At 41.3% G+C, this 20758-nt stretch overlaps 1 protein-coding gene across 3 annotated transcripts in view; it reads right to left on the reverse strand.

Annotated features, from left to right (window-relative positions):
* LRRC1 (leucine rich repeat containing 1) overlaps positions 1–20758 on the reverse strand; it is a 101816-nt gene that overhangs the window by 65848 nt on the left and 15210 nt on the right. For all 3 annotated transcript variants that reach the window (XM_071806985.1, XM_071806984.1, XM_065835806.2), the window contains exons 2-4: positions 20240–20357; positions 4439–4517; positions 1207–1296 (exon numbers count right to left, since the gene is read on the reverse strand). In XM_071806985.1, coding sequence (XP_071663086.1) covers positions 1207–1296; positions 4439–4517; positions 20240–20357 — 287 coding nt within the window. The remainder of the gene's footprint in view (positions 1–1206; positions 1297–4438; positions 4518–20239; positions 20358–20758) is intronic.

Genomic DNA, 20758 nt, shown 5'->3' on the forward strand with positions numbered 1-20758 from the left:
AGCAAAACAAAACAAAAACAAACAAACAAAACAAACAACCAAGCAAAAAAACCCACAACCAACCCACCAACAATACAAACAAACAAAAAACCACACACACAAAACAAAACAAAATCCGTGCAATGGGTAATAGACCTGTGCAGCTATTTGCCAGGGAAGGATGCTAAAGATGTCTACATGAGCTCAAAGAGAAACTGGACAAGTATGTGGAAAAGAGATTCATTATGGGATACCAATTAGAAAAAACAAAATCCAGAGCTCAGTAAATCCTCTGAACCAGAAACAGTCAGGGGATGGAAAGAAGAGTAATCAAACACATGGTTTTCTTCTGAAAACTCACTAGGCATCTACTTACTGCAACTGTAGAAGGAAGCTGGGCTAGATGAGCCTTTCATCTGAACCAGCACAGATATTCTCACATATTCAAGTGAGGAGACACAGAATTACCTCTTCTCCTTCAAATTGGAAGAGAAACCTGTCTTTCCACTAAGAAGAGAGAGATTTCCCTTCTGCAAGTGTGGATGTTCATTTCAGTCAAAATGACATAGATAAATAACGTTCAGTTTACTTTCCAAATGTCTCCACTTTGGAATTCTCTCCTTGCAACCCTGCTCTAACTTCCAGAACTACCAAACACACCTTAAAAGCTCATCAAATATCATCTTAAGAGCTGTTCCAAGAGTTTTCATCTCTACAGCTCCCACTGGAGTGTTTTTCAGAATCAGACTGCTCCTATAGTTAGGAACCTTCTAATTCCCATCCTCACCACAGCCAGCTTTTACCCAGCTGCTCTTGTGCCAACAATTGCCTGGTTTTGAGCTAAGCTGCAAGCCATCTGACATGATCACAAGAATGGATCAATGGTCTACTACAAAGAAGGAAAGCAAAAAGTCAGATCTGCATCACAAAACATCTATTTAATTTTGTACCTAAAATTCCAAGTTACTACAAATGCCAGAGAACAGAGTTGAAACATACACACACATGCTTCAGGTTCTGCATTAGCCAGATAATGTCAAATGGAAATGCAAAGGGATTTTTCTTAAACAGATCACTCACACTGGAAAGAATACAAAGATAAGCACAGATCTGTAAATAACTTCAGAGGTATATTACATAGAATAATGCAAGTCATTTATATAATGGGTATCACAATAAAGAAAATATAAATTCAGATAGTAATAAAGTATAAAGAAAAAAACTTACTTCCCAATGTTTTCAGGTAGTGCTTGCAGGGAGATGTCATTTACCGAAAGACACGTTAGATTCTGTAATTCAGGAAAGCTTTCGGGCAACCTATGGAGACATTAATTCAAATCAAGGACTTCCAGCAGAAGCATTCACATTCATGCAATACATACTGGAAAAGAGAACATGTAGTAGAAAACAAGAGTCTATTTAGTAAATAGGCACAGAGGGAGGCAGGCCCAGACTGCAGCACGACTCTCACAAAATTCCAAGGATCATAGTAAGAAAAAAAAAAAAACAACAAAACAAAAAAACCCCCACAAAAAAACAAACCAAAACAAGCCAAAACAACAAAAAAACCCACACACAAACACATGACTTAAAAGCTTTAAAGTTTCTTCTGTGTCAAAGACAGGTGATGTCCCTGTTTCCTAGTCCCTTTCCTCCCTGACCCCAGTTTGCAACTTTAAAAAGCTACAGGACATTTTAAACATTTTAACAAATTTTAGAAATCAAACATTTTACCATTATTTTCCTCTATCACCTAGATGGTAAAATAATTAAATGAATTCATTTTATCCAGGCTTCAGTTACACACATGCTTGCAGCATGGTCATTTTGTATTAGCTACTAGGCTGCTCTTCAATTGCTGCTTTTTGAAGAAACAGTCTGTTCACTGCAAAGACAATATTCTGCTGTTACAGCATTTCACATTTACTGGTTCACAACACAACACCATGTAATCCCTCCCTTCTTACACTATAAAATGCAGCCATATGCAAAACAGTCCCAAAGTTTTCAAAGCCTTTAGGCTCACTAGCAGCTGGGTTGCACAAAGCAGCTCAGTTTGCACTTACACAGGAGACAGAGTGGGGTAAAACAGGCAAAGACTTAGAGGAGGAGAAGCCCGCAGCCCAGTCAACTTCTGCTCAAACCCCAGAGCATGCTAAGCTCAAACTGCATCATTTGGTTTGGTTCCTGCTCTCCCCATCACTCCACTCAAGGCACATGGTATGACCTGCAGACAACAAGCCAAAAGGAGACGCACCCCTCCAGACAAATGCAACTCTGCACAATGGGGAAAGGGAAGAAGACAAATTACAAGCGGGGGAGCAGACAGGGAGGGTTTTTCATGTGCTCAACTCCATCCTCCACTGTGTGGCATTTTATGGACCTTATTAACAGACATGGTCAGTATCTCTAAAATGTGAGCTTCACTATAACTATTTATTATCGTTTAGGCTCTAACAGGTTTAAGACCAGAGTTAAATGGTCTGTTTATCTTTTAGTCAGCCTTGAAGCAGACAGATAGCTGGACTAGATGATTGTTGTAGGTCCCTTACAACTGGAGTCATAGAACTATCCCCTCTATAGTATATAGTGGACTTCCCATCTAATGTACAATAAACATATCTGCTTTTATTAATATAAACCTAAAATCATCTGAAAACATCTGGAAAAATGGTCTGCCAGCCACTTTTAATGCTGCAGGTTCATCAATGATTAAGTGTGACAGTGAGGCAGCATACTGTATTAGTGGTAGGACATTGATTGGGAAGATCTCCAACTGGCTTTTATGCTTAGAGGAAATAAGGACAAGAATCAATGGCTAAAAAAAGTTCCAGGATATCACACTGAAAACAAAATCACTACTAGGCTTTCCCCACTCTGCCTGGGAAAATTAGTGTCAAAATCTATATGCTGTTATATAGATAAAACTGAAATTCTGGATTTCATCACAGAAAATACCTGGCAACCGTGTGTAAACAGCTTCTGGTATCTGTGTTTTCCAACTTAATAAACTGCTTGCGGTGATGTTTTCCAGGACACACATACCCTTTAGAGCCACTTTATCAAGAATTTTTTAAATTCCCTTAAACTGTCAACAAAGAGTTATGAGATCTATTTCAACCCCATTAAAAAGCCTCTCATCTCTTCGTTAATTCCACTCAGCTGTAGTTGTATATTGCAACTACTGTTTAAGGAAACACATTACTTGGGCCCCAGGCCTTATTCAACACACAAAACGGAGAAGGATAGCTACCGCAATACTACAAGGTGCAGCTCTGAGTTTCATGTACTGCACAGTGATGCCTGGGAAAAAGCTGTTCAGTGACCCTCACCACTTGTGTATCTGAACACCAGCTCAGCCTCAGTTTGCTTTACCAGATTTTTGAGGTATTATTATCCTCACTACATAAATGGGCTACAGAGGCACAGGTATTAAGATCACAAGCGTCCCTTTAATGCTCAGAGATGTGACTTTCCAGAGAACTTAGGACACGCTATGGGTGATGTTCAAAGCACACTTCTGAAGAATCTCAGCTGCACACATGGGAGAAGCTGTCTTGCAAAACCAGGAGCAGCTTAAGATGTTACACACTCTCCTGTTTGTTAGCTCTCCTGCAGCCCAGCCAGCTCATCCTGCAAGCATTCCTGGCTCATCTCAGCACAAAGCAAAGGAGGTCGGTGTGCGGTGTGCGCCCACTGTGAATACTTTGGCTTATGTGACTTGCTCAGCACCACAAAGGAGCTTTGCAGCACAGGCTGCTTTAGGAAACGGTTCTCCAAATGGCATTCAAAGGCCTTAATGAGCAGATCACCTCTTTGCTATCTCCAGCCTCATTTCACTAGATAAATTCCAAATTCTTCAGCAAATGGAACAGATATAAACATAAACAAAACTCCTCTTCTATACTAGAAATTGGGCACAATCCCCAAGCCTCAGCTCATCAAAACGCAGACCGGCAGCAGCCACAGAAACACGCAGCACGTTTCTGCCACATGTTACTGCATGTCACTGTGTCCCAATTGATGGAAGGGTGACGAAATGCTAGCCCAAGCTTTAATCATTAGTAAAAGCCATTATCTGCAGTAGCTGATCTAAAGTCTATTCCAAACCATCAGGCACCTGGGTTTGTGCCAGTGCATTCGTGCTAACCATTGCCTTATCTCTCCCAACTGTGAGCATGGTTTTCCTACGCATTTAAGAAGAGAAATGAAAATTATTTAAGAGACAATCAGATTTACATTTTTCCTGCTTGGATAACAAATTTCACCCCCTCCCAGGAGATGCACATCACTTTTTAAATCTGAACTTTTGCTGCAGTCCCTGCCAGAGACAGACACTGTTGGCAAGATTTCATAGAAATCCTAGATCACAATTTTTAAGAGCTTATTTAAAATTGTAATTGTTACAGCAAGATTGTAATTCTGGTATGACAAGTACTAAGAAGAAGGTGGAAGTTACCTAGTCAGTGGATTCCCACTGAAATCTGCTACCTGTAGTGCTCTGCAGAAAGAGATGCTTTCTGGTATTTCAGGAATATCTGCAGAAGAAGAAAAAAAAAAGTAAAATTGTCAACAACTGTACTTGCAACTACACTGGAATTATTGCCTCATTACATTCAGTAACTTGCTACTGCAAGGAGTAATCTCGGCATCTTTAAAGACATTTCAACGTGCAAGACTGCTTCATGTCCAAGTACACGGCTATCACAGCAGAGACATTTTGTGCTTTTTCACATCCCATTTCCCCTCCCTGCTCATCTTCCTGATCCTAGACAACTCACCTGTCCTTGGACTGACCTTTACGAGCCTCTGTCCATCATAAAAACAGACTCTATGTGCTAGGACTGTCCTAAAGAATCAATTAAAATCTGAACCCCTTGCAATGTCATCAATACATGCCCAGTCTGTGGTGGCAGAAAGTACGTGGGGAGGGAAAACAAGGGAAGGAAGAAGAGAATGTGCAAGTCTCTCCACCTGTAACATACACTCATGGGAGCAAAACCAGCCTCCACCACACTAAAGCCATGTAATTTGAAAATATTATTTAAATTGATGGGTCCCAAATATGTGCTTATACACTATTTCAGAATGCGAGAAAGTAATCACAGGTATTTCTATGTGAAAAGAGATTTATTTTTTCAAGTGTCTTCAACATAACACATTTACCCACTGAAGTGAGGCAAACTATCTTAAAAACAAAATTATCTTGTGAACCTCTTATATCAAGCTCTATTTCTATGAGTAGGCTGTGGGTCTTCTGTGTAAGTCCTTGTTTAGGGTCACAATGCTCCAGGAAAAATGAAGCAAACATTTCTGGTTTCCTTGTTTAACAACTTAGATTTTTATGATTCATTTTGAAAATAATTCAAAAAAAGGCGAATCTTGAAGTAAAAATCAGAGTTTTGTTTCCAAGTTCTGCTTCTACAGAGCATTGCATCTACTCCACTTCTTCTTTCTGCTGTTCTCATCATAAAGAATATTTTGGGAAATGTCTTAATAGATTTCCCTCATGCAAGTGACACCACTGGCTTCAGCAGCCATCAGTGATCTAAACATGTTGAGAAATAATTGGAAATTAGATCTATTCCTACCTAGCTGAGTAACTCAGAATTTAGTACCTATATATTTCAGTCAGCTCTCCTCCCCAAAAGTGGTGCAATGGCAGGAGGAGGGAAGGAAAGTAGAGGAAGGAGAGTACCTGCTCATCAGGTTCATCTCTTGCCAGGTAATCTGAGCAAATGCATCTAATTTGAATGATTCCCAGCTCAGAACTGAATCCAGAGCCAGCAAGAACATCTGCCAAACCCATCGGTCACCAGTTGTGAATGGTCAATAAAAGTAGAGTAGAGGAGCATCTCCTCGGAACCTTCTTCTGTTTCCTACATGAGTGGGAAGGGCTGGATGGAAGAAGGAAGATGGGCACCCTCAAATTGGTTTCACTCCATCCCAATAGGTGCTTCCTCTTGGAAATGAAGCAAATCCTTCTTGCCTATCAAACCCCAGTGCTTCCAGTACACCCACCACACACAGCTTTGAAAACAGCCAGAACAGACGGTTCCTAATGATTATGAATAGCTCTGGAGTGATCTAATCACTAACTCCAGAAACATACTGTATATTCAGAAACATATTAACTGTTACTAAATATTGAAATAATGAATGAGAGCAGTGAAAATCCACATTGTGAGGCATCAAACCACCAAGTTGTGCTTCCACACCACCAAACAAAGCCACGAAGGGCAAGGTTTGGAAGGAGTGGTGCGCACAGCACAAACAGTTCTCTCAGTACACTTTGTGAAGGACAATAAACTACTTTTGAACATGCACAAACCCTACTGGCCGTCAACAGCAGAGGTTATCTCAAAAAATGGAGTAGGTGACTTTGGAGACTGAGTTCCATCAGAGATGTTTTTGTATGTTCTTACCCACCCACTCCTTCATAACAGCTTTGGTATTTGAGGGGAAACAGTTATCTTTCCCAGAAATCTAACATCAATGAGATAAATTCAGAGTGAAAGATGAGGTGAGGCCCTCGAGGTTAGAAGGGACAGGTCACCCCAAATCCCCAAATTAGGATTAGGAGAGCTGGCTCCCCTGCGGCAGCTTACCTCACAGAAAGACTAAACCCTGCAGCTGGACATCAGCCTGGCACAAGGACCAGAGAGGTATGTGAGTCACAATTCAGGACCCTGTGCAGGGACATCAGGCCCAGGAGAGCCAAGCCATATGTGGTCAGGCTCCCCAAACCTCTTCACGGGCTTCATTCCATTCACAAGCTCAAATCCAGAACAACATGCGCCAGTCGACAAGTAGATCCTCCACAAAGAACCTTGGAAGTAGCCATGAAGCTACTGCAGGAGTCACAGGGCTCCCAAATTTAAATTGGGGATGCTTGAATAACCAGCCTGTTTCAAAGAGCCACATTCACAAGCATCTCTGCTAACCTAACTTCACTACTCAAAAACTCACACTTTATTCCTCTCATATGGAAGGGACAAACAGGTCTGAAAAGTGGCATTTGAGTGACTCAAAAAAATTTTAAAAGTATCATTAAGACTGCATGATTAAATGATGACCTTAAAGTGATAAATTTTCAACCTTAAAGTGATAAATTCCTATGACACTTCAGGTACATAAAAGCATTTGCCTGTCACTAACACTTCAGAAAGTAAAAGCACTGGTATCATTGCAGGGACATTGCTCTGCCTTGCAAAACAGATGACATATAAACTACTACTTTTTTTAAAAAAATTAAACATTCATGTAGAAGGATTCACTTTTGAAAGGGTGTTCTAAGAAACACAAACAGTACACAGAAATGGAAACCTTCCTTTTCCTTATGTAGAAATATGCATAAAATCAAAACAAAATCAAAATTGCATTTACAAACAGCAAAGCTGATGGTTTTACCCATTCCAGTCCTCGATGACTGAGTGATGCCTGCAGAAGACTGAATTTGTACTATAGGATTACTGAAAACAGAGGTCCTGTATGTACTCAATAGACATTGTTACTTTTGCCTTGCAGTACAGCAATGACAAACATCAATAGTGAGCTCTGCGAACCAGCAGCAAGTCGAGATGCGCGTCATCCACCATCTAGTCTTCACACTGTCCCTCCCTGGATAACCAGCTGGAAAAGTCCTGAAAGGGACATCACTATTTCAAAGCTTCTGAGGGCTCAGGATAACTCATTTCTCTGCAGTGTCCCTAACTTTTATAGATACATATATGTACACACACACACCTCTTTCACATTCAAAAAAGATACATAGTTTCTGTGCATGGGAATCATTCTCTTATGGGGGGAGGGGTGGGGAGCGTCCCTAAAGATCAAAGCTCAAATAGAAGTAACTGTTCTAACTAATTTTTGGGGGGGAAATAAATATATAAATAAATCTATAAATATAAAAATGTAACACATAAAGAACAAGATAAACTTAAATCCTCAGTAACAAAGTTTCTGAAACTAATCATGCTACTGATTTCCTCCACCAATGTATAGTTTCATTGCCATACTGCAAATAATTTAACTTATACTTCTGTATGATGGACTACAAAAAAATAGAAAATGTCTTTTTAGCAAAACTATTTGAAATAACTCATTTTAATTGCAAGGCATCTTAACAAGATTTCTCAGGCAAAACACAACCAAGTTATGAGCAGATACTTCGTCACTACATGTGAAGACTCCTGTAACATTGCATTGAATAAATTAATTCAGAAGAGAAAACCAAAAAGCTTTTTAGCATATGACAAAAAATCTGGAGTGATTATAGCAGAGAAGATGATGGTCCATAATAGAAGCATTGACATAATAAACTGAAATGCAGTGTAGGATATTAAAATACATAAAGAAGTCCTTCTCTCTCGATGGATTAAGCAAGCTTTCACCATTACTGCTGACTACTAGATTTCATTACAGACATTAACACGTACATGTCTGCCAGTATCAGCAGCACTAAGGTCGAATGCTTTTCTTGCCACTGCTGGATAACCAGCTCAAATCCTACTTAAATATCTAGGATTCTTCTAATGCTACACACTGACAAATGTTCTACGTTTACACGATGCCCCAGATGTTCTGGCATACAGACTGTACAGCATTGCTAATAATAAGGCTATAAACCAAGCATAAGCCCTGTGACATGTGACAATACAAATACACCGGCAGAAAAAAAGTCACGCTGGCAGAAGTGGATGAAAATCAAGCTTGGCAGTCATGTACATAAGGTGGCATTTTTCCCCCCCATTCAAAATACCTCTTCAGATGTTTATCATTCTAGTTTGTACAAGAATTTTCTAACAAGTAAAGAGGGAAGTTTGACACTAAGGAAATTCTGTACTGTCTGAATGAGAATATTATTTCTGAAAATCCTTTTATTTGGCACTAAAGCATATTTTGTTGAAGATTTTTATAACAGCAGCGCTCCTCAATAGCCATTTCCCCACTTTTGTTCTTCTGATGGCTAGGAGAGTCAGGGAGAAGACTACCTTCATTTGAACTGATAAAACCCTTTTAATGGAACATTTTTCTACAGCATTTATAAGAAATTTCAAGAACTGACAGTATTTTTTTGCCTACCAAACACTACACAACCAGCACCCTTTACTCATTCTGCAATAGTGAACATAAATTCCAATACCTACTCAATACTAACACAGCAATGACCAGGAAGGTCCTAGGCTGTCACAGGGCTACCAGACCAGAATTACTCAAACAGTGGACTCCAGCTCAAAAGTAAGAAGTATTTTTGCAAGAACCTGGCTGAAGTCTCAGCCATGAGACATGTGCTATGTTCCTGAGAGAGGGTTTACAATCTTTGATAGTCTTTCAGGGAATAACTACTGGGTGCTGTTAAATTTTCCAGCTATGAAGGCAACACAGAACACTGTGCTTGAGAAGTGCTGGAGCTGACACACCACATACACCCCAGAAACAATCAACTGAGTAGTCCCGATCTAGACAGTCATAGCAGAAGGCATACCAACAGGTACATACAACACAACCACTTAACCACTCAGTGATTAGTAATTCACTATTGTCATAAACGGTTGATTAGTTTATGCAAAAATTATACACAGGAAGCCCATTCTAGACTCAAAGACTGGGCTGAGAGCATCTTTCTTATGAAGAGAGACTGAGAGAGCTGGGTCTGTTCAGCCTGGAGAAGGCTGAGAGGGGATCTCATCAATGTTTTTAAGTATCTCAAGGGTGGATGTCAAGAGGATGGGACCAGACTCTTTTCAGTGGTGCCCAACAACAGGATGACGGTCAACAGGCACAGACTGAAGCACAGGAGGTTCCATTTAAACATGAAGAGAAACTACTTTGAGGGTGACAGGGCACTGGAACAGACTACCCAGAGAGGTTGTGGAATCTCCTTCTCTGGAGACATTCAAGACTCACCTGGACACATTCCTGTGTGATCTACTGCAGGTGTACCCACTTTAAGCAGGTGGATTGGACTAGATGATTGCCACAGGTCCCTTCCAACCCCAACCATTCTGTGATTCTGTGACATTATCCCTCAGGAGAGAGATAACCAGCAGATCTCATCCATCCAATTCAATACACAGAAGAATCTTCCCCGACCTCTTCTCACATAGGTACTATAGTAGATATTGTATCACACACACACACAAGGTCTATTAAAGCATTAAGCACTACAGTGTTTGAATGATTTATGAGCCCAGAGGTTCTCTTCCCACTTGAATAGAGGTTCCTCAGTGTCACCCAGCGCAGAGGTCTCTCAGAGAAGCCTGCCCTTGGGAAGGCTCTGCCATCCCACATCCCACTGCCCAGTTAGTCAAACACCTTGCAAGAAGGAATTTGTGCTGCAAATTTGTCTTTGTGAATGGCTCTTCAGCTGCGAAACCCAGCTGAGTGGGCTGTTGTCTCACAGCCACCACCACATCTCTCTACTCTCCACAAAGCAGCCAAGTAAAGCTCCCAGAGCTTCTGTCTCTGCAAGGAGAAGGGATGGAGGAACGTCACTCATCCTCTCCCTTCATTTCCACATTAAAATAATGACATACACAATGATCTAACAGGCTTATTTTTTTCTAGAAACTGGGAGGTTTTGCTATTAGTCTGAAGGCTGTAGCAATCAACCTCCTTAGGTAAACGTTACAATTTCTGGGGCACAATGTGACAGGAGTCACATAGTTCTTGCAAAGTCTATTAAGATTAAGTGGCTTTTATACAGGTTGTAACACTTTCCTCTTGAAGCTCTAAGGCTAAAGATATACAAAATACAAGGGATATGGCTCTTTTAAGACCCGTCTTTACAACTTCAAGGAAAATTCACAAACAGGTTTAGGCTGGGTTTTCTCAGCTAAGCCCTTTACTGTATAATTAACAAGAAACTGAAGCAAGGTATGTATCTCATTCTTCCTCCTCACTGCTTCTGGATATGTCCCTCACAAAGCTGCATTTCATGGATACACAGGTATTAGACAGTTTACTTAAAAGAAAACTGCATGAGGATATAAAAACAAGCTGGTCTTTGAACAGGCAGATGTGGTAAATCAACAGATTGCCCTTCTCTGCTGCAGAAAGAAGTGGCATAAGACCAGGAGCTGTAAATTTGAAACAGGATGAAAAGGTGGGGGCAGAACTCAAAGATCAGATCACAAGGAAACAACAGTTCCAGGTGAACCAATTGGTCTTCTACCTTTTCAGTGATACATACCAATGAAGAGTTAAACAAGGCTAGGAGACATTTTTATAAGGATTTCCATCTTTGGCCTTGAGGCTAGCAGGAATTGAATACTTTTAGTCTGACAAGAAAGAAGGAAAAGGTAAAAACTAGTATTCTAACCTATGAAGCTGTGGATGACAAAGTGTTAGGTGTTTTAACAGCAAAGTTACAGATATATTGGGTTAATTCTTCAGTAACTTCATAGTCATGGCATCTAACCTTCTCAACAAAAAAAAAAAAAAAAACAAACACACAAAAAACACACACAAAAAGAACACACCCAAGCAACTCTGTGGATTCAACAACTAACAAAGCCTGTTTGCAGATCTCTATTTTATGATCTCTAATCTAGATTATCCAGAAAATGAAGTATTTATGTCACTCCCATATGGATTGTCTGATGTTTAATGCTTTAGCTGATACTTCAGCATGCCAAAGGTTTCTGCCTTAGACTCGTCCTTCTGATTTAAAATTTAAAAAAAAAATAAAACAAATGCCCAGCAACAATAACCCAACCTCACAAAAAAAAAAAAAAAAAAAACACCACCACACACACCACACTCCAAACCTCCCCCCCAAAAAAACTTCAAAATTCATAGGCTTCTCCTGAATTTGGATGAAGCCAGATGCTGTTGCTAGATAAGCATGCAAGTACATCAGCAAAAGTCATCCTTAGAATAAACAGTTAAATCTGGCAGAATATACCATGATGGAAAAATCCACTTTTCTGTAATCCATTTTAAAATAACACCTTCTAAACTTCTCTAATTAGATTATTCCATCATGAGATTTCACTTCTCTTTCTGAATCAGTCAGCAGTTACAGCTTCTTCCTTCCCCTCCTCGAAGGGCCTTGCTAGGTGATGAGGTTGGGTCTTTTCTCTCTCACCTTCTCCTGCTGCATACAAAGCTCACCTCCTCCTCCAATTTACCAACAAATTAATTTCAGTAACACAGATTCACAAACATCAACTTTCCCATCACTTCTTCAAAGTGTGTAAGAATTTTACACATCTGTGGGATTCTGCAGTACTCCAGAATCTAAAAGCAATTAGTAGTCTGCTACTGTCTGCTTCATACATCGACCCCTACATTTCATGTGTAAGCTATGAAGATGATAATGTTTTTAAAACACAGATTTTAAACCAACACCAATGGTGGGATGAGAGATACTACAAGTAAAATATGTCACTAGAAATTAGATGTGTCAAAAAAAAAAAAAAAGCACCCAACACAACTGCTAGTAAGCAACCATCTAAAATAGTGAAAAATTCTGTGATCTCCAAGTCTGCAACAAGGCAGCTTTGTTTTCTTCAGCACAAAAAAACCTGACACACACACACAAATAAAGCCACCATCCTGACCCAGGCAAAAGCTGAAGATCATCTGTAGTAGCTCTCTCCCACCACAGAAACCACAATAGTCTCTGGTTGGATGTCCCACAGCTTTAAGGTGTTCACTACCAGGGTTGCAGTGAGTGCATTCACAGGATGCTTTCTTGTCCCAGGTAAGACAGGGCTACTGAGGACTAGGAGAGTAATTCTTGCTTGTCCCTAAGTGCTCACCTGGACACAAATCAGTTCAGAATGCAAACAAACAACATCCAGCAGTTGCACATGTTAACAAAAAAAAAAGATGCATTTACCAACTATACTGGCTCACAACACAGCGTGCTAGCTTTTTTTTTCTTGTCCACTGAGCAAGAAAGTGTCAATTCACATTAATTTCTCAGCATTCTGAGTTTTGCTATTTACCACCAGACTTGTACCAGCACGTTCTTGTCAGGGCAGCTGGTCTCAGGCAGAGCAGAGGATTTCACAGCAGAGGTCTCTGCTCGGAGGCCGTGGAAGCGTAGAGCGGGCAGCCAGACCCCAGGCAAGAGCGCAGGGCAGGAGGCAGCAGCTGGAGGAGGAGAGAGCGGGGCCCATGTGGGGCTGCACAACAGGATCAGAAGACTTAGAGTGCTCCTGCCTAATTAGCTTATGTCCTCAATGTAAAATAGCTGGGTCACCAGCCCAGACTGAACTGAAACAAGTGCTCAAGCCTTTCCTCTGTCAGTATTTCTAGTTTGAAAACACTGATTATCCTGCTTTTGGTGAGGGAGAGGAAAAGTGGTATGCTCACCTGCTTTGTGGGCTGAAGGGAGGTAATCCTACCTATGCCAGGTGTATCTGTGAGAGCACATAGCTGAATGAAAAAGGAAAGTATTAGCATGCATGCGCTGACAAAAACAAGTAAGCTGAAGCCCCAGAAAGCAAAGCAAAGATTCCACACCGCTCTCCAGTGGCACGGACTGATGTTCCACATGTCAGCTTCCACCTGCTCACCCGCCCTTCTAAGGAAGCTTTAAATGACTTGTTGAATAAAATGTACCTATCATGCAATACGCAATGAGTGTGGTGTCCTGAGGATGACTAAGAACTCTAAAGAGACTTTTAATTAGGTTGTAAAGCATACAAACAGAATAAACACTTCAAATAAAAGGCAGTAATATCAAACCACCTGCAACTGAAAGTAGAACAGTTAAATACCATGGTGGTTGATTTCTCAAAGTACCCTAATAACTGAAGACAAAACAGAAGCTTCTAAATCTGCAACTATAACCCATTTTGGAAGCATGAGAAAGGTAAAAGTGAGGCTCATGGAGCATTTGGGACACCGGCCTGCAGCTGCCAAAGAGTGACCTCCAAAATCCCAGACACTGCTCAGACTGCCAGCCGTGCATAGCACCAGCTCTCTCCTTACACTGCAGCGTTGTGACTGTTGGGGAACCATCTCTACTGTCAGGAGGATCCTAAAGTGGCACATTTATCTTCTGTGAAATCTGTTATCATTTTCACATAAATGATAGCATATTTGCCATAACATAACTGTTGAGAGAGGATTTTGGAATAAGAACATCCTGATGTCATAAGACTTGTGTCCAGAACAACTGCACTATCAACACAGTCTTAAGATCAGTTTCACCACAAACTACAGAAACGGGTAGCAACTAATATATCATGTAGTTGGAATCTAGCTCTATGGTAGGTATGAAACTGTACTCATTAAACAAACAGTATTATTCTTACTGGATATCAAAATCTCAACGTGATTCTTTATTTTGGTATTAAGCATCATGCAGAGGCAAATATTGCTTAACGAGATCTGCCCACACACAGATTTCCTCAGTAGATGCTTCAGTAAGCCCATTGCTCCTCAGTGCACAAAGTTAGCAGATCTCAGCTCCGCTGGCAGCGGAGTAAGCAGCAGAATCCATCTATGAAGATTATAAAAAAAACATTTAATTCTCCCATTGCACACACACTTGCATCTTTTCCACTGTTTCGAGGTTCAGGGCTTGGACGCAAGACCAAACCACAAGGTAACAGAGCACTTCCACAGAGGAACAGCCAACTCGACTCCCCTCACCTGCTGCCAGCTAGAGAGCTGCTGCACTGAGTGCAAATCTGTTGGTACACAGCGACCACATTGTGTGACCAAGTCCTTGGTAGGCACGTTCAGTGGAAGCAAGAGGAGCAGCAATAGAGAAGCCTGCCAGAGTCATCACAGTGAGGCAGCAATGTGCAGGCAGACACAGAAGTGCAAGAGGCTCATCTCCTTCGTAAGCAAGGGGGTTAGTCTTCATCCAAGAAGGGGATGGGCAGCAGGACGTTCAAATGACGCTCCTGCAGCTAGGAAGGGCAAGAAAGCCACCCCAGCACCTAACACCCAGCAGCCACTGTCCAGTGCGAAAGATCACAGTGATATTCTTCTTATCCTGAAAGAGCTGAATGAAACAAGCTGCAGACAATCTGTGAAAGGCCTCCTGCACCACACAGGTTAAAAGAAAGTGGGGGGGGGGGGGGGGGGGGGACAGGGGGTGGCAATTTCTTTCAAATAAAAATACTACAATTAAATTAATACCCTCAGAGCACTTTAAGGAGCATGCAATATCATAACAAAAATCAAAATGTGCAGGATCTAATTCTTGTCAAAGGCAAATAGAAAACCTCCTTCTTGCAGAAGAGGGATACTAAAAAGCAATATACCACCACGTCTCCAAGAACACAGTATACATACACAGCATGCGTAATCCCAAATATCAGTATGCATTAAATTAACTACAGAAACTTTATGCATCACCCCTCCTGTCTGGAAGAAGCTACAGAACAAGAAAAGCCATTAACATTTTAATGAAGCTGGTATGGCAGCGCCCTAAGCCCTAAGAATTCAGCCTCCAGGCGTTGGGCAGAATAAAAGGGGAGAGGGATTCACTGGAGGAAACCTCTGTGGCGTGAGCAGCATGGGCAGCTGCCTGCCACAGTTCCCAGGGATCTCCAACAAGGAACATACACTTTGGGAGAGAGGGAAGCTTAAAGTGCCAGCTGAGACACAAGGAAAAAACTGAAGAAATTTGAGCACATATTTCTTCCTTTGGAGATTGCACTTCTTTTCTGAATCACAGGGTCTTTCCAGACTTGTCCTGGAGAGTAGCCAAGTTCTGTGGGAAAAAAAAAAAACAACAGCACAAAAGTGCCTAGAGCAGAATCTCTCCTCTACCACGTGGAGCAAAGACTTGGGCTGAGACTCAATGCAAAGCACAGGAGCCCTACCCAAACTCCAAGGACATCAAGCAAGGAGGCTCCAGTGACCCAGGGTCCTTGCAGAATTCACCAGCGATGTCAGAATCCAGGAAAAGCTTTACCCAGGCTTGGGGAGCCTGAGGGAACCAGCACTAGTTTCAGACACACAGTAGTTGAGCATCCATCTGGGAAAGGAATACTCCAAGCCTCAGACACACTTTGACAGCAACTCAAAAGTTCAGGCATCCACTGCTGAAATCTTATGAGTCTGTTTTCTTTAGCCTCGGAACTAGTACAGTAGCTTTTTGAACAGCATTGCCAAATAAGCTTCAAAGTGTTCGCCATCAGTATGCTGTTTTCTTAGCACAGCTTCCCTGCCCTCTCATACTCCCATCCTTGATTCAGCCATTCAATTTTGCTCAAACAACAGCTTCTGCTAGACTAGAAAAGCACAGTGGGGATGATTCCTAGGAAATCTGCATGAACACATGGCCTTGCAGAGGCATCAGGAATAGCATCAACATGCAAATAATCCAGGAAAAGTATTATATGGTTCCTAGCCTTACCCAAATCCTTCTCTTTCTGTACCATTAAGGCTGTCACCTTACCCTCCCCGACTTCTCTCACACACACCCAGGAGCATTAAGTTTACATCCACTGCAGAGTTTAACTTAGAAGGATTTTTGTAGTTCTAGATTCACTTATTAACCAAAAACTGCTTAAAGGATTAATTATGTAGAACATTTTTAACATATACTAGTGTGTCTTGAGCATTTTAAAATGCTTGGGAATTTAAGAAAGCCACATCTGAGAGTTTCCCTGTTCACCTTTCCTGAGTGCCTATGAGCTAGGGCAACTTACACAGCACGTAACACCACATTGCACATTGCGCAGGCATCCAGAGAGACCTCCGAAGAGTCAGGAGGGATCCTGCCTCAGGCACTGATCCCACCTCCAGATGTAACACTTTACCTCACCGCTGCATGAGGGGCAGCTGCCCACAGCAGCTGGCAAATGCACCCACATCCATAGGATGAGAAGAAATGGCCTCAAGTTGCGCCAGGGCAGGTTAAGATCGGATATTAGGGAAAAGCTTCCTCACTGAAAGGGTTGTCAGTCATTGGAACAGGCTGCCCACGGGAGTAGTTGAATCACCATCTCTGGAGGTGTTTAAAAGACATATAGTTGAGGTTCTTAAGGACATGGTTTAGTGGTGGACTTGGCAGTGTTAGGTTAACAATTGGACTCGATGACCTTAAAGGTCTTTTCCAACTAAAATGATTCTATGATCTACCCATCATCTCACAGAGCTTCAAGGATCATACACTGACCAAGGAATTAGAAAGTATGAGAGAGGAAGACATGTTACCATTTTATCATGAGATAAATGAAATGGAAGTACTCTGTTTATTCAAAACCCTTTCCTGCTCCTCCTCCTGTGATAAGAGGTTAAAATATAAAGGCTGTCAAGGTTTAAGGCAAGGCGACAATAAACCATGTCAGACGCTCCCTGTTACTCCCTTTACCTCCCGCCACCCCTTCCTTTAGATCGGAAAGATGATAGAAAAGATAAGGAAGAAGGAAGAGAGACTTAGACTTCAAGTTGGAAGGTTTTAAAGGCTTTTACTAATGCTACTAATAAATAGAGAATATACATACAAAATATACAAAAGCAATCTCAAGTGCTCGATGTGGAGTTGGGGTCACTCCAGCAGCAGAGCTGGGTGTGCGGAGCTGGCAGCTCCAGCAGCTGCAGCTCAGGGCCCCGGAAGTCACGGGCAGGACTGCACAGCAAACCGGAACCTGGGTACAGGGATGCAGGGCCTGAGGCCTGTACATCACAGACAGACAGACAGACAGGGTCCTCTCCAGATGCCAGCTATGGTTGAAGAGAGCGTGACCCTCCTGATCACCCTCTTATATAGGGGGTATGACGATTATGGGATGGAATATTCAGCTGATCCTCAGTTGGTCAGTTCTAGTCACCTGTTCCATCCACCCCTCCTCAAACACACCCCTCTCACAACAGAATGTGGGAAAACTTGGCAGTCTTTCTTGGCTACCATAGTAATAAATCTAAACATGAGCTTCTTCAGCATTCCGTTGGTCTCTTATCAGCACTGAGTACAGCATCCTAGGAAAAATATGCAGGCTAAAACTCAGCCTAAAGTACAGCCACCTAGAAGAACTTAGCTGAAAGAAAAAAAATCACTAAACGATAATTGGTCTTGTTTTTAACAAAACCAGGACAAAGGCCTACTCCTGCACAGAGAACATTAAATAAATTTATGTTTGCATTTTTAAGCTCTTGAGTAAACGGAATGCCCAGAACTGAAAGCAATTAGTGCACCGAACCAGACAGCTAAAATAACAAAAAACACAGAACAATGATCTCTTATTTCTCAAGTTCAGATGTCACCATCACACTTTCCTATTCATCCAGCATACTGCGTTTTGAAAAGCTGTGCTGTTTTTCTCTGCCTGAAAGGAATACAAAGAGTTTGTTTTTTTTTTTTTTTTTATTTTTTTTAACTACTTTGGTAGTTAGAAAAACAAACACTGTTGGAGTGCAAACCACCGAGCAGAAGAAACCTTTGGTAGTTTAAGAACCTGACATATTGAAAGGTGGGTTCAAAATACGAAGCTAAGAAATGAAAATATTGTCAATCTCCAAAAGCTTATGTGAGAATTCCCCCTGCAGCATCCCAGATGGTGCGTGTTTTGCCTTTTAATTTGAAGAGCCGCGAGACAACCATAACATGATCAAACAGCAGAAAGTACTATCAGTCATCTTCCGCCACAGCCCCCCTGCACCACCTTGCGTGGTGTGTTTTTCATTTGAAGAGTCAAGTCGTGCAATAATTGTGACGTGATTAAGCAGAGGGAAGAAGCATCAGTCACCTTCTGTAATGAACCGCGGAGAAGAGAAAGTAATGCAATAAAATGGGCAATTAACACTGAACCTTGGATATAGGAAAGCAACTGCCATCTGCACTAGTCCAACCCATCACTTGAGAAAACACTTCCTTGTGCAGTAACTTCTAATGGCACACGCACATCTACCCAGCCATAAATGTTCACACCATCTGTTCTCGTTACAGTCGAGTTCTCAAGCCAACTTCCAAGTCAGGCCGAGGAGAGTTCACATGGCTCTGATCCACCAGCTCTTTTGCAGCTAGTTATTCATTTGCAAAGAGAATTACTAAGCCAACAGAGTGTTTCCTTTTGTATAAGGTCTGTCACAGACAGTACTCAACTCAGCCAAACTTGGTAGCCAAAATACCAATTAATGCGCATGTATTTCTACAATGTTTTAACTAATGCATTTCTTCTCTCAGATTTTTTTCCCAGTTTTCTTCTTTTACAAGGTTTTGCGAATGTGCATAAAATTATATGGTTCACATAAATTTTTCAGCAACTGCCTGGAGATTCATTACGGTTCATTAATTATACTATCAGATAAAGATGGCATTAAAAGCACCAAACAAATAAAGGAAAGATCCAAATTTCATCTAGTTACAGGAGGGTGAAGTGGCTACTGAATATTCCTCTGTGGCAAAGGGTCAATACAAAGTTAAACCATAAAGGAAAAGAAGGCTCCCCATTATGTTATTTCTTCTATTAAATATTGTTACCTCCCTCCCTTATTTACAAGGTTACACAACCTTGCTCTCTGCCACTCCATCCATCACACCTCAGAGAGCATTTTGTGCATATCCACTGCATATAAGGAAGCAAAAATAACTGACATTTGCTCTAATTTGGTAACATGCTGTTTCTAGATCACTGGGTCATAAGGCTGCACAAAGGTGACCCACCAGCCCCTGAACTTGCAGAACTGGTTCACCAGTCCACACTCACACAAAATAAAGAAAAAAGTTTTCACTCCATTACAGTTCAGAAGCAGCAAACATTACAACTGAATGACAAACCCATGTGTTTTCCAACAGCATATTGTAAAAGTTTCTCCCATCATCTTTTTTCTGAATTTACCTCTGCAGGCAGCAAACAGACTGAATCTTCTTCCAGATGTACAACTAGAAATACCAGCACTCTGCCTCTTGCTTAGTACAGGTTAAGGGGAGAGCAGAGATAAGGAACTGGACTTCTAACCCATAGGCAGCCTTTTTTTGGTCAGAAAGGCGCTGCCTTTTTTTTTTCTTAAATGCTAGGCATTTCAGAGAGCTTGGGGAAAAAATAAATCAACATCTTGACAGAGACATAAAAATAGGATGTAGAGCATTCTTTAAACTGAAAAACAGAGCAGGCTCAGAAATTTAGCACTACAGGCAAGGATTTTGTCACTATGTTTCCATCATCAGCTCTCCTCTGCTCTTTCTCTCCTCCTTGCCTAGAACTACAGGCAAATCCATGGAAAAGCGTTCTGCAGGACATAGACAGCAACTTCAGAGACAGAAAAACCCCAATAACCCAGTTTTATGGACCATGTCACAGGGCAGTATAGAATCAAATGAATTAACATTGGAGCTTACCATTTCGAGACAAATCAAGTTCCACCAGCTGCATGAAATTCGCTATTTCTGGAGGAAGCCGCTGGATTTCATTATCACTAAGTCCAAGTTTCCGTAACTTCACCAGCTGGAAGAAAGGCTGAAAGAAAGAAAAAAATTCCACATCAGAAAAATGACTCACATGTAAGTATGATAAATGATAAGCAATAACTTGACGCTGCTTTCAAAATTTGAGGTAATTGAAGTTATTGCTTAAAATCAGTTATGCAGACCTCTTTCAGAGCTTCATCAGAATGAAGACTTTGTTTTACATGTAAACAGAGTATTATCTGGTTTACCTAAAATGAAAATTTATTTTTACAAAAAGCCACCTGTAAAGCTTGTTATTAAAGATCACAGCACACAGGCACTAGTGAAATCCAGAGTGCCTGCTTCAAAATCATTGATGGGTGAGGTTACCCAGCAGGGTAATTAAAAGCATCCTAATTACACACCGGGGCTCATTAGGAAGTTAATACAGAGAGACACTTCTAAAGGACG

This window comes from Patagioenas fasciata, chromosome 3, assembly GCF_037038585.1.
Source record: "Patagioenas fasciata isolate bPatFas1 chromosome 3, bPatFas1.hap1, whole genome shotgun sequence".
NCBI classification, from domain to species: Eukaryota; Metazoa; Chordata; class Aves; order Columbiformes; family Columbidae; genus Patagioenas; species Patagioenas fasciata.